Here is a 12,354-nt window from a genome sequence, read left to right on the forward strand (position 1 = left end):
AATAATAAGACCTTGAGTTTTAAAAACGCTTACTTAAAAGTGCTTGAGAACAATAAGGTTTTTAGCCTGGATTTAAAAACTTGGTTACAGGGCATCCGGGTAGCGTGGCGGTCTATCCCACTGTCTACCAACACGGGGATCGCCGGTTCGAATCCCCGTGTTACCTCCCACTTGGTCGGGCGTCCCTACAGACACAATTGGCCTCGTCTGTGGGTGGGAAGCCGGATGTGGGTGTGTGTCCCGGTCGCTGCACTAGCGCCTCCTCTGGTCAGTCGGGGCGCCTGTTTGGGGGGGGGAGGGGGAACTGGGGGGAGTAGCGTGATCCTCCCACGCGCTACGTCCCCCTGGTGAAACTCCTCACTGTCAGGTGAAAGAAGCAACTGGTGACTCCACATGTATGGGAGGAGGCATGTGGTAGTCTGCAGCCCTCCCCGGATCAGCAGAGGGGGTGGAGCAGAGACCGGGACGGCTCGGAAGAGCGGGGTAATTGGCCGGATACGATTGGGGAGAAAAAAAAGAGGGGGGGGGGGAGAAAAAAAAAACCTTGGTTCCAGCGCTGTCTTGCATGACTAAAAGATGCTTCTCCTTCTGGATTGAAACTGACTGGATAACAGAACTTTTTATCGGTCTGTCTGATGGCTGGGCCCTACTGAACATGAGGTATTCACATCAGCTCTTGTCCAGAGGATTGCTTGTGGGCGTGACCGGCCTGGCAGGGGGCAGGGGATGCCGAATCCATCAATGTTCCCCAGAGGAATGACTGCGAGAACAAACTGAACTCTTGTTCATCCATTGATCGCACTGAGAATAGCCTGCTCATTTGCATAAAGTTAACTGAACTTGGTTCACCTGTAGCATCTGAACATGGGGAGTCACATCCGGTGTGGATTGGACGAATTTGCAGCACAAAGCTATACTATCTGCTTTTATGCTACGCACATACGATGCTTCTGGTTCTGAATTCGGGGTAACTGCAAAACACATGACATTTTTCAACAAATCACAATTCATTTATTCAACAATAAAATCTTTGTTTTTTTCCCAAGCAAAACCAACATAATTTTTTTAGTTTCATCCTACAATCAGTAGTGTCTAATAGTGTGTCACATTATGGGAATAGAATAGAATAGAACTTTATTTGTCATTGTACAAGTACAACGAAATTTGAAAGCGCAGTTCTTATCAGTGCAAACATCAGTATAAAAAGAATTAAAAACATAAAACATACACACATTCATCTCTACATTCTACTGGACACCAACATATTGCACAAAAAGTCAGGAATCAAGACCTAGCAGCATTTAGTGCGGTTATGGCTCGGGGATAGAGGCTGTTCTTTAGTCTGTTTGTCTGAACTCTTATTGTCCTGTAACGTCTGCCCGAGGGCAGCAGTTCAAACAGATGGTGTCCTGGGTGGAATGGGTCCTTGAGGATGCCATGGGCTTTTTTGAGGCAGCGGGAACTGTATAGGTCTTCCAGGGAGGGGAGTGGGCATCTGATAATCTTCTGGGCGGTGGTGATGACCTTCTGGAGTGCTTTCCTCTCTGCTACTGTGCAGCTGGCAAACCGGACACAGATGCAGTAGGTCAGTATGCTCTCTATGGAGCAGCGGTAGAAGGACACAAGCAGTGAGGTAGTAAGGTGATTCTCCCTGAGGATCCTCAGGAAGTAGAGTCTCTGCTGTGCCTTTTTAACCAGCGCTGTGGTGTTAACGCTCCAGGTCAGGCCCTCCTCTATGTGTTTGCCCAGAAACCGGAAGTCCGAGACACTCTCCACACAGTCCCCGCCAATGAAACGGGGATGATTGTCCATTTTGCTCCTCCTGTAGTCTATAATCAGCTCCTTTGTCTTGGAGGTGTTGAGGATCAGGTTATTTTCCCTGCACCACACAGACAGCCGCTCCACCTTGTCCCAGTATGCAGACTCATCCCCCCCAGAAAAATGGGGGGAATGAGTACTTCATTTTATGGGAAATGAAGTACCGGAGGCCACAAGTCCCTTGCTCAAGCCCCAACCCCACAGTGAGGTCATCATTGGGGAACAGGCCATCGCTGTTGGTGAAAAAAGACAGGGGCGGGTGTAGGGAGGAGGATGCACAGAAGGAGGGGATTAGTCGTGTTTGGCTCTGTCTGGATCCTCCCCCCTGCTCCTGAGAGGTACAGTGGTCACATGGAGGTGAAGCCTCGCACTGTCTTAGGATTCCACTCCATCACATCCGTCACTGCTTCCTCTGCTGCCGTCTTCCTGCTCCACCTTGCTAAGAAATGCAATTCTTATTGTCTTCGTGTTTGTAGTCTTGGAGCAGCCTTCAAACAAGCTAGGCTTTGTTCCGTTCTCGGCTTTGGAGACTTTTGACTTCAGTTTCAGCCGCCTTGCCACTGATCTTTACTTTCATGCAGGAAGTTGTTGAAGACTTAACAGGTGGACTGGTTGGAGTTTGGGCAAAGGTTTGGTCTCAGAGGGAGTTAAATCCTTCCTGTTTTCTGGGATGAGTTGGACTGGTTTGGTAAGAGCACACATGGATTAAGTGTCTAAGGCTTTGTGTTCAGGAATGTTCTGGGGCCCGATGAGGTTATCCTGGTTTCACTCAAAGTTCTTTTACTTCGTTGGTGGACATCAGCGATCTCCGAGAAGCCAAACTTGGTCCTTTCCTGTTCATTTGAAGCTTTATAAATGTCCTGCAAGTCCGTGGTTAACTCGGAGAGCTGGGAATGAAAGGCAGTGAACTTTGTCACAGCCAAGGTGGCTTCTTGATGCCTACAGCCATCAGGCTCCATATTGGTCTCCTTGTTTGAAGTATTGTAGGAATCCATTCCACCATCAGTTATGGGTGATAGATGAATACGGTCTCTGTGTGTCAGCAGAACCCTCAAGGGTTTGACGGGGACCTTTTTTCTGTGGTCTCTGAGCTTGTTATCTGGAGTTGAGGTAGTCTTGTATGGTTTTAAATTTGAGGTTATTCTTGTCAGCCCTATAGAATAGGGGGATGGAGTTGGTATTCTGCCAGCCTTCAGTGATCTGTTTAAAGGAATCGCAGAAGAGTCAGAGGTCAGAGCCTTTAAAGAGTCGGTGATGGTGGCCGGAGCGCTCTCAATAATTTTAACACCAAATATGGCAGTCATCTCAGGAGGTTTGGGATTTGATAAAAATAACTTTGGACACTCATGGTCACTCCTCTGTTCGATGTCGGTGTTTGATTTGTCAGTTTGATGTTGCGATGTTGGCATCGTGCAGGGTTCAGCTGTGATGGCCATCTTGGAAACCTCTGCACAGTCACTGCTTGAAGAAGGTTTAGACATTTCTGGGGTGAAGCTGGTAAATATGTGGTTGCTATTTGACATTGTAGAAGTTTTCTGTGGCAAACTAGCCTCTGGACCAACAGCGGTGGAGAGTCTAGATATTTTCAGGGACTCATTGGTTTTTATTCGGTCTAAAGCTGATTTTCCAAACGCTTTTGGAGTTGAACTTGCTTCCACATGGTCAGCGGTTGAGGTTTTGGACATTTTTGGAACATCTGCCCCTGTGTGGTTTGTTTGTTTCTCCACCGCTGACAGAGAAATTCCCTGCCATTTGGACTTAACTGTCTTCAACTTATTCTCATTCACATTAAAGACCTTAGAGTCAGATGTTTTAGATAAATGACGGTCTCTCATACGCTCCCTATTTCTAAAACTCTCTTGACTTGGTTCTGAGGTGGAAACGTTCCCATGTTTAAATTTACTCGGTATTGAACTTTTCTCATTCAAAGTAGAGTCCAAGCAATCCGAAATCAGTGTTTTAGTCAACCTAGAAGCTTCTGTGTCTTTCTCGAGATCTTTCCTTGTTTCTGAATTGTAGGATTTACCTTGTTTGCTCTTTGCTGCTACTGTGTTTTCGACGAGTTTAGCCATCAAGGTTTTCGATCGTTTGGTGGTGATCAGGGGTTCTGTCACGTTACGAGCAGGTGTGGACGGCTTTGAACTGAGTTCGTATTTGAGGTTTTTCTGTTTGAGGTCTTTCCTCTCCTCTGTCTGTCTCCTGTCTTTTCCTCTTCGGCCCCTCTCCTCCTCATCATCCCTCTCTCTTCTTGGGGATATGATGATCTTAGGGAGGGTGCAGCTCTCCCTCTGCTCTAGTAGGATCTTGGCGTTAAGCTCATCAGTTAACCTTTGTCAGACAGACAAACAGACAGACAGACAGACAGACAGACAGTTATTATTCTATTCCATGATGACTACTTGTTTAATAATATTGTAACCATCATGAATGACTAGACTCGCTAGCCCTTGTCTAATGGGTTGGACCCTTTAGTGACTGGTTAACGTAGTCGCCCGTGGTGCGGGAGACCCTCCTGGCTGTGGCGGTTCCCTGCTGCTCCCCCTCCCCCCGAATTCGCTACATCGGTGTCAGAAGTGGGATTGTGAGACTGTGAGGCCATCGGAAGCGCGTGCACCCAGAGGCGTGAGGGAGCTGGCACGTTGAAATGCGGGGGCGCGCTTCCCGAAGAAGGGGGGTAGTGTAACGATCACGAATGACTAGACTCGCTAGCCTTTGGCTAATGGGTCGGACCCTTTAGTCGACTGGTTAACGTAGTCGCCCGTGGTGCGGGAGACCTGGGTTCACGTCCTGGCTGAGGCGGTTCCCGGCTGCCCCCTGAATTCGCTACAATATAATTACGCACATACACACAAATATGTGTGTATGTTAACAGGTTAATTTAAACATAAATTGTGAATTTCACCAAAACCTTCTCTTTTGGGTCCATATCTCCTGCCTGTGTGTTTGGGGTTTGTGTATGTGAACACATTTCAGCGTGGCTACACAGGTGCATGCGTGCGGGTCAAAGTCTTTTCCAGCTGAACAAGAGGTAGGTTGCATCAAGTCAAACTCTGCCTGATAAATGTTTATAAAAGTTGTAATTTGTGATTTGAACGTGATCTAATTGTTGTATTTTGTTCTATATAATATCCAATTCATTCTGTGTAAATCCTGTCAAGATCTGAGATCACCAACTCAAGTTCTCAAGGGGTTTCGTTTTGGAGAAAACGGGCTAATATTAGCATGTTGAGTTGGTCACCTAGCTAGCATAAAACTCCGCCGTATTCGCGGGTTTTTTTCCTCAGTAGTGTTAATTCTATTCTTTCTATCGGGCGAGACAAGTCTGTCACACACACACACACACACACACACACACACACACACAGCTGATGCCCTGGTGCATTTGTATCTATCGCCTCGGGGTGGAGATGTTTCCCTGGGTTTAAATGTTTCTTTTGAAAATGTCAGTTTCTGAATGTATTTACCGTGTAATGAAAGGCTGGAGCCTCATGGCCTCACAGTTCATTCACACCAGTTAGCTCGATAAGTTGAGTCTAGCTGGTGTGGTTACTATGGTAACACTGCAGCGTTGCCTGTTAATGTACGTTTAGTGTCTCTAAACTTGAAATGTTAATGACACTGATTTTCTACCTTTTCAATATTGGTTAAAGTAATGAAATAGGGGGGCATCCAGGTAGTGTAGCGGTCTATTCCGTTGCCTACCAACACGGGATCACCGGTTAGAATCCCCGTGTTGCCTCCGGCTTAGTCGGGTGTCTCTACAGACACAATTGGCCTGTTCACTGCACTAGCGCCTCCTCTGGTCGGTCGGGGCACCTTTTCAGGGGGAGGGGGGACTGGAGGGAATAGCGTGATCCTCCCACGCGCTACGTCCCCCTGGTGAAACTCCTCACTGTCGGGTGAAAAGAAGCGGCTGGTAACTCCACGTGTATGGGAGGAGGTACACTACCGTTCAAAAGTTTGGGATCACCCAAACAATTTTGTGTTTTCCATGAAAAGTCACACTTATTCACCACCATATGTTGTGAAATGAATAGAAAATAGAGTCAAGACATTGACAAGGTTAGAAATAATGATTTGTATTTGAAATAAGATTTTTTTTACATCAAACTTTGCTTTCGTCAAAGAATCCTCCATTTGCAGCAATTACAGCATTGCAGACCTTTGGCATTCTAGCTGTTAATTTGTTGAGGTAATCTGGAGAAATTGCACCCCACGCTTCCAGAAGCAGCTCCCACAAGTTGGATTGGTTGGATGGGCACTTCTTTGAGCAGATTGAGTTTCTGGAGCATCACATTTGTGGGGTCAATTAAACGCTCAAAATGGCCAGAAAAAGAGAACTTTCATCTGAAACTCGACAGTCTATTCTTGTTCTTAGAAATGAAGGCTATTCCATGCGAGAAATTGCTAAGAAATTGAAGATTTCCTACACCGGTGTGTACTACTCCCTTCAGAGGACAGCACAAACAGGCTCTAACAGGTACTATTTAATGAAGATGCCAGTTGGGGACCTGTGAGGCGTCTGTTTCTCAAACTAGAGACTCTAATGTACTTATCTTCTTGCTCAGTTGTGCAACGCGGCCTCCCACTTCTTTTTCTACTCTGGTTAGAGTAGAAAAAGAAATCTTCAATTTCTTAGCAATTTCTCGCATGGAATAGCCTTCATTTCTAAGAACAAGAATAGACTGTCGAGTTTCAGATGAAAGTTCTCTTTTTCTGGCCATTTTGAGCGTTTAATTGACCCCACAAATGTGATGCTCCAGAAACTCAATCTGCTCAAAGAAGTGCCCATCCAACCAATCCAACTTGTGGGAGCTGCTTCTGGAAGCGTGGGGTGCAATTTCTCCAGATTACCTCAACAAATTAACAGCTAGAATGCCAAAGGTCTGCAATGCTGTAATTGCTGCAAATGGAGGATTCTTTGACGAAAGCAAAGTTTGATGTAAAAAAAATCTTATTTCAAATACAAATCATTATTTCTAACCTTGTCAATGTCTTGACTCTATTTTCTATTCATTTCACAACATATGGTGGTGAATAAGTGTGACTTTTCATGGAAAACACAAAATTGTTTGGGTGATCCCAAACTTTTGAACGGTAGTGTATGTGGTAGTCTGCAGCCCTCCCCGGATCAGCAGAGGGGGTGGAGCAGCAACTGGTGACAGCTCAGAAGAGTGGGGGTATTGGCCAAGTACAATTGGGAAGAAAAAGGGGGAAGGGGGAACCCCCCCCCAAAAGTAATGGAACATGGGGTTTCTGGTTACCTAACTGAATCTCAGTGCTCACTTTCAAATTGTTTAATTAATTTTGTTATTTTTCACATTTTTCTATCCTATATTTCTGAAGCTTGACTATTCATGGTCATATTTAGTAGTTTTATGTGATTCATATTGTATAGCCTATGCAACGGCACTTTATTGTATCAAATGAGCTACTACATTATATCATATTGTAACTTCATCCAATCCATCCATCCACCATCCAAACCACTTATCCTGCTCTCAGGGTCGCAGGGATGCTGGAGCCTATCCCAGCAGTCATTGGGCAGCAGGCGGGGAGACACCCTGGACAGGCCGCCAGGCCGTCACAGGGCCGACACACACACACATTCACACCCAGGGAGAATTTTAGTATGGCCGACTAAAGGGTCCGACCCCTAAATGGTCAGACCCTTTAGTTGACTGGTTAATATAGTTGCCCGTGGTGCGGACTACTCGGGTTCGCGTCCCGGCTGCGGCGATTCCCGGCTGCCCCCTGAATTCCAAAAAGCCTTTTTCCAACTGAACAAGAGGGCAGCAGAGTCTGTCACACGCCGGCTACGTGTACCTGAGATGGAAGGAGTCGTGTGTGAAGAAGGAATGCAGCAGGAGATCTGAACACTGAGATCTGCTCTCTGGATCTGTCTGAAGACACTCCTAAAACAGACAGACAGACAGACAGACAGACAGACAGACAGACAGACAGACAGACAGACAGACAGACAGACAGACAGACAGACAGACAGAGAGACAGAGAGACAGACAGACAGGGAGGTTAAACTAACAGACTGTCTGTCTGGAAGCTTTTCAAACAAAACGACCCATTTCAAACAAGACGGACAAAAAGATGTGTGTTGTGAACAGCCCACTGGCTCACCGGCAGTTTGTAGACCTCCCCCTGTCTGCAAGTGTGTGTGTGTGTGTGTGTGTGTGTGTGTGTGTGTGTGTGTGTGTGTGTGTGTGTGTGTGTGTGTGTGTGTGTGTGTGTGTGTGTGTGTACCTGTGCCAGGTCCACTGAGTAGGTTGACAAACCGGGGTATCGTTGTTCTAGCGGTTGTGTGTCGCAACATTCTGGCAGTCTGACTCCAGAGAAGACCGGATTCCTGTAGAACAACTCCTGGTGATGAACCGTCAGATTCCCTACAGGAGAGGACAGAGATGTCAAACACGATATCACAGAACAGAACAGAACAGAATAGAACAAAATAGAATAGAACAGAACAGAATACAACAAAACAGAATACAACAAAACAGAATAGAATCTCTCTCATCAGCCTGCTCTGACTGGTGTTGTTCATTGTCTGTGAAAGTGGCTCTAGCTGAAACAGGTGAGCTTTCCCAGTAAGGCTGGACAATAGTTCCTCAAATGCCTTGGTTAAACCATGGAGGTCCTCGGTCAGGGTCGCTGTAAACATGCCTACAACTGGTCAGGTTCACCATAAACATCCCTACAACTGGTCAGGTTCACCGTAAACATCCCTACAACTGGTCAAGGTCACTGTAAACATCCCTACAACTGGTCAGGTTCACCGTAAACATCCCTACAACTGGTCAAGGTCACTGTAAACATCCCTACAACTGGTCAGGTTCACTGTAAACATCCCTACAACTGGTCAGGGTCACTGTAAAAATCCCTACAACTGGTCAGGTTCACCGTAAACATCCCTACAACTGGTCAAGGTCACTGTAAACATCCCTACAACTGGTCAGGGTCACTGTAAACATCCCTACAACTGGTCAGGTTCACTGTAAACATCCCTACAACTGGTCAGGGTCACTGTAAACATCCCTACAACTGGTGAAGGTCACTGTAAACATCCCTACAACTGGTCAAGGTCACTGTAAACATGCCTACAACTGGTCAGGGTCACTGTAAATATGCCTACAACTGGTCAGGGTCACTGTAAATATCCCTACAACTGGTCAAGGTCACTGTAAACATCCCTACAACTGGTCAAGGTCACTGTAAACATCCCTACAACTGGTCAAGGTCACTGTAAACATCCCTACAACTTTTCAGGGTCACTGTAAACAGCCCTACATCTGGTCAGGGTCTCTGTAAACATCCCTACAACTGGTCAGGGTCACTGTAAACATCCCTATAACTGGTCAGGGTCACTGTAAACATCCCTATAACTGGTCAGGGTCACTGTAAACATCCCTACAACTGGTCAGGGTCACTGTAAACATCCCTACAACTGGTCAGGGTCACTGTAAACATCCCTACAACTGGTGAAGGTCACTGTAAACATCCCTACAACTGGTCAAGGTCACTGTAAACATGCCTACAACTGGTCAGGGTCACTGTAAATATGCCTACAACTGGTCAGGGTCACTGTAAACATCCCTACAACTGGTCAAGGTCACTGTAAACATGCCTACAACTGGTCAGGGTCACTGTAAATATCCCTACAACTGGTCAGGGTCACTGTAAACATCCCTACAACTGGTCAAGGTCACTGTAAACATCCCTACAACTGGTCAAGGTCACTGTAAACATCCCTACAACTGGTCAAGGTCACTGTAAACATCCCTACAACTTTTCAGGGTCACTGTAAACAGCCCTACATCTGGTCAGGGTCTCTGTAAACATCCCTACAACTGGTCAGGGTCACTGTAAACATCCCTATAACTGGTCAGGGTCACTGTAAACATCTCTACAACTGGTCAGGGTCACTGTAAACATCCCTACAACTGGTCAGGGTCACTGTAAACATCCCTACAACTGGTCAGGTTCACTGTAAACATCCCTATAACTGGTCAGGGTCACTGTAAACATCCCTACAACTGGTCAGGGTCACTGTAAACATCCCTACAACTGGTCAGGGTCACTGTAAACATGCCTACAACTGGTCAGGGTCACTGTAAACATCCCTACAACTGGTCAGGGTCACTGTAAACATCCCTACAACTGGTCAGGGTCACTGTAAACATCCCTACAACTGGTCAGGTTCACTGTAAACATCCCTATAACTGGTCAGGGTCACTGTAAACATCCCTACAACTGGTCAGGGTCACTGTAAACATCCCTACAACTGGTCAGGGTCACTGTAAACATCCCTACAACTGGTCAGGTTCACTGTAAACATCCCTATAACTGGTCAGGGTCACTGTAAACATCCCTACAACTGGTAAGGGTCACTGTAAACATGCCTACAACTGGTCAGGGTCACTGTAAACATGCCTACAACTGGTCAGGTTCACTGTAAACATCCCTACAACTGGTCAGGGTCACTGTAAACATCCCTACAACTGGTAAGGGTCACTGTAAACATCCCTACAACTGGTCAGGGTCACTGTAAACATCCCTGTAACTGGTCAACATCCTTTCCTTGCCTGAGCTTTGTCAAAAATTTCGATTTAACGTCAAATCGACACCAAACTGTTTGACTAATATAAATTCCTTTCCACTGCTAAAGTGAGAAATGCATTGTTTTGAAGATTGGTAGAGGTCAAAGTTCAGGGGCAGGGCTTAATGCCTGTTGTTTATTTTCTGCTTTGGTATCCCCTGCTGGTGTCAGAACCTCCGGTCGTTTTCCTGACTTTATTTTAACCTTGTGGTCTTTTACGTTTGTGTCGCTCACTTTTAAAGCTGTGTTAAATTCTTTTAGATGAACTCTGTACGTTGAATTATTACATTTTAATTATTAAATTTTGATTAATTTGTATAAAATATTTGAAAGGTGCCCAAGTTCAAAGCTCAGTGTGTTTCTGTCCATCAACAGAATGTTGTTCTGTTGATGTAGCACACACATGAAAATGTGTGTGTGTGTGTGTGTGTGTGTGTGTGTGTGTGTGTGTGTGTGTGTGTGCGCTTTCACCAAAGAATCTGACAATGTGGTAGAGCTGGTCGAGGTCTGAGTCGCCGGGGAACAGCGGTTCACCTGTTAACATCTCCATCAACACACACCCGATAGCCCACACATCTACTGGTCTACACACACACACACACACACACACACACACACACACACACACACAAATGCTGGTTAACATTTTTACCATCAGAAAACCTATAGGCTGCACACACACACACACACACACACACACACACACACACACAGAGACTCACTTTCCATACTTGGGGTCTCCCACCAGGAGCTCCGGGGCGCGGTACCAGCGTGTTGCTACATAGTCGGTGTAGACGACCGTCTCCCCGGGCGACACCATGGAGCGGGCGAAGCCGAAGTCACACAGTTTGACCACGCCCCCCTGAGACACCAGGATGTTCTCTGGTTTGATGTCACGATGGATGACCTGTAGGTGATGGAGGACAGACACAGACAGAAGACGCTCTGAGGTCAGGACCATAGTTCCACTCGGGGTGTTCGGGTGACACAGAGGACTGGTACTCTGAAGTCCTGCTTCAAATCCCCGTCTTGCCACCACACACACACACATACGAACACACACACTCTGAGTGGAGTACTGGTCTCCTCACATGATGCTGGTGACAGAAGGCAGTGGCCCTCAGTATCTGGTACAGGTACCGGCGGGTGGTGTCCAGGTCCAGTCCGCCTGGATTCTGTTCTAGCTGGTCCAGGACTGTCCCCTCCACAAACTCAAAGACCAGAAACCAGCGCCTGCGGTGCCGACACACCTCCAGCAGGTTCACCAGGTTTTCATGGCGGAGATCCTGGAGAGGCCAAGATGAAGAGAGCGAATGAGAGACACGACCAGTTTCACATATGAATAAACACTTTGGACCCTTTCAGACGGACACGTCACATTTATCTGACAGAATCTGGAAATGAGAGATGGTTTGAACTACGTTTTATACAAATTCACAAATAAAAAAGAAAATGAGGTTGTTTTTTTTAATATGAAAAGCAACATTTTGGACTATTGGCAAAAACTATAGTTACTACATAACAAATGAACTGAAGATGGCCCATAGAGTTATATGGATACACGTGGCACAAAGAACAACAGCAGAGATCAGTTACAATGCAACCGGACACTGCAACAAATCCCACAGACTGTGAATTATACATCTCTTTACATCCGTCCATTCACATAACGGTTATAAGCGTCAAGGTTGTAGTACTATACGTATTACTACATACAGACAGCACACTATACACATCACTACATATAGACAGTAAACTATACAGCACACTATACATATTACTACATATAGACAGTACAGTATACATCTCATTTCATCTCTCATCATCAGCTGCTTCTCCGGGGTCAGGTTGCGGTGGCAGCAAGCTAAGTAGGCCACTCCAAACGTCCCTCTCCCCAGCAACACCCTCCAGCTCCTCCTGGAAGATCC

General features: G+C 46.2%; 1 protein-coding gene across 1 annotated transcript in view; it reads right to left on the reverse strand.

Annotated features, from left to right (window-relative positions):
* LOC130130944 (cyclin-dependent kinase-like 2) overlaps positions 1-12,354 on the reverse strand; it is a 30,875-nt gene that overhangs the window by 14,680 nt on the left and 3,841 nt on the right. The window contains exons 2-7 of the mRNA XM_056300810.1: positions 11,518-11,712; positions 11,149-11,333; positions 10,898-11,010; positions 8,077-8,216; positions 7,645-7,733; positions 4,023-4,146 (exon numbers count right to left, since the gene is read on the reverse strand). Coding sequence (XP_056156785.1) covers positions 4,023-4,146; positions 7,645-7,733; positions 8,077-8,216; positions 10,898-11,010; positions 11,149-11,333; positions 11,518-11,712 — 846 coding nt within the window. The remainder of the gene's footprint in view (positions 1-4,022; positions 4,147-7,644; positions 7,734-8,076; positions 8,217-10,897; positions 11,011-11,148; positions 11,334-11,517; positions 11,713-12,354) is intronic.

Source organism: Lampris incognitus, chromosome 20 (genome assembly GCF_029633865.1).
Source record: "Lampris incognitus isolate fLamInc1 chromosome 20, fLamInc1.hap2, whole genome shotgun sequence".
In the NCBI taxonomy this organism is placed as follows: Eukaryota; Metazoa; Chordata; class Actinopteri; order Lampriformes; family Lampridae; genus Lampris; species Lampris incognitus.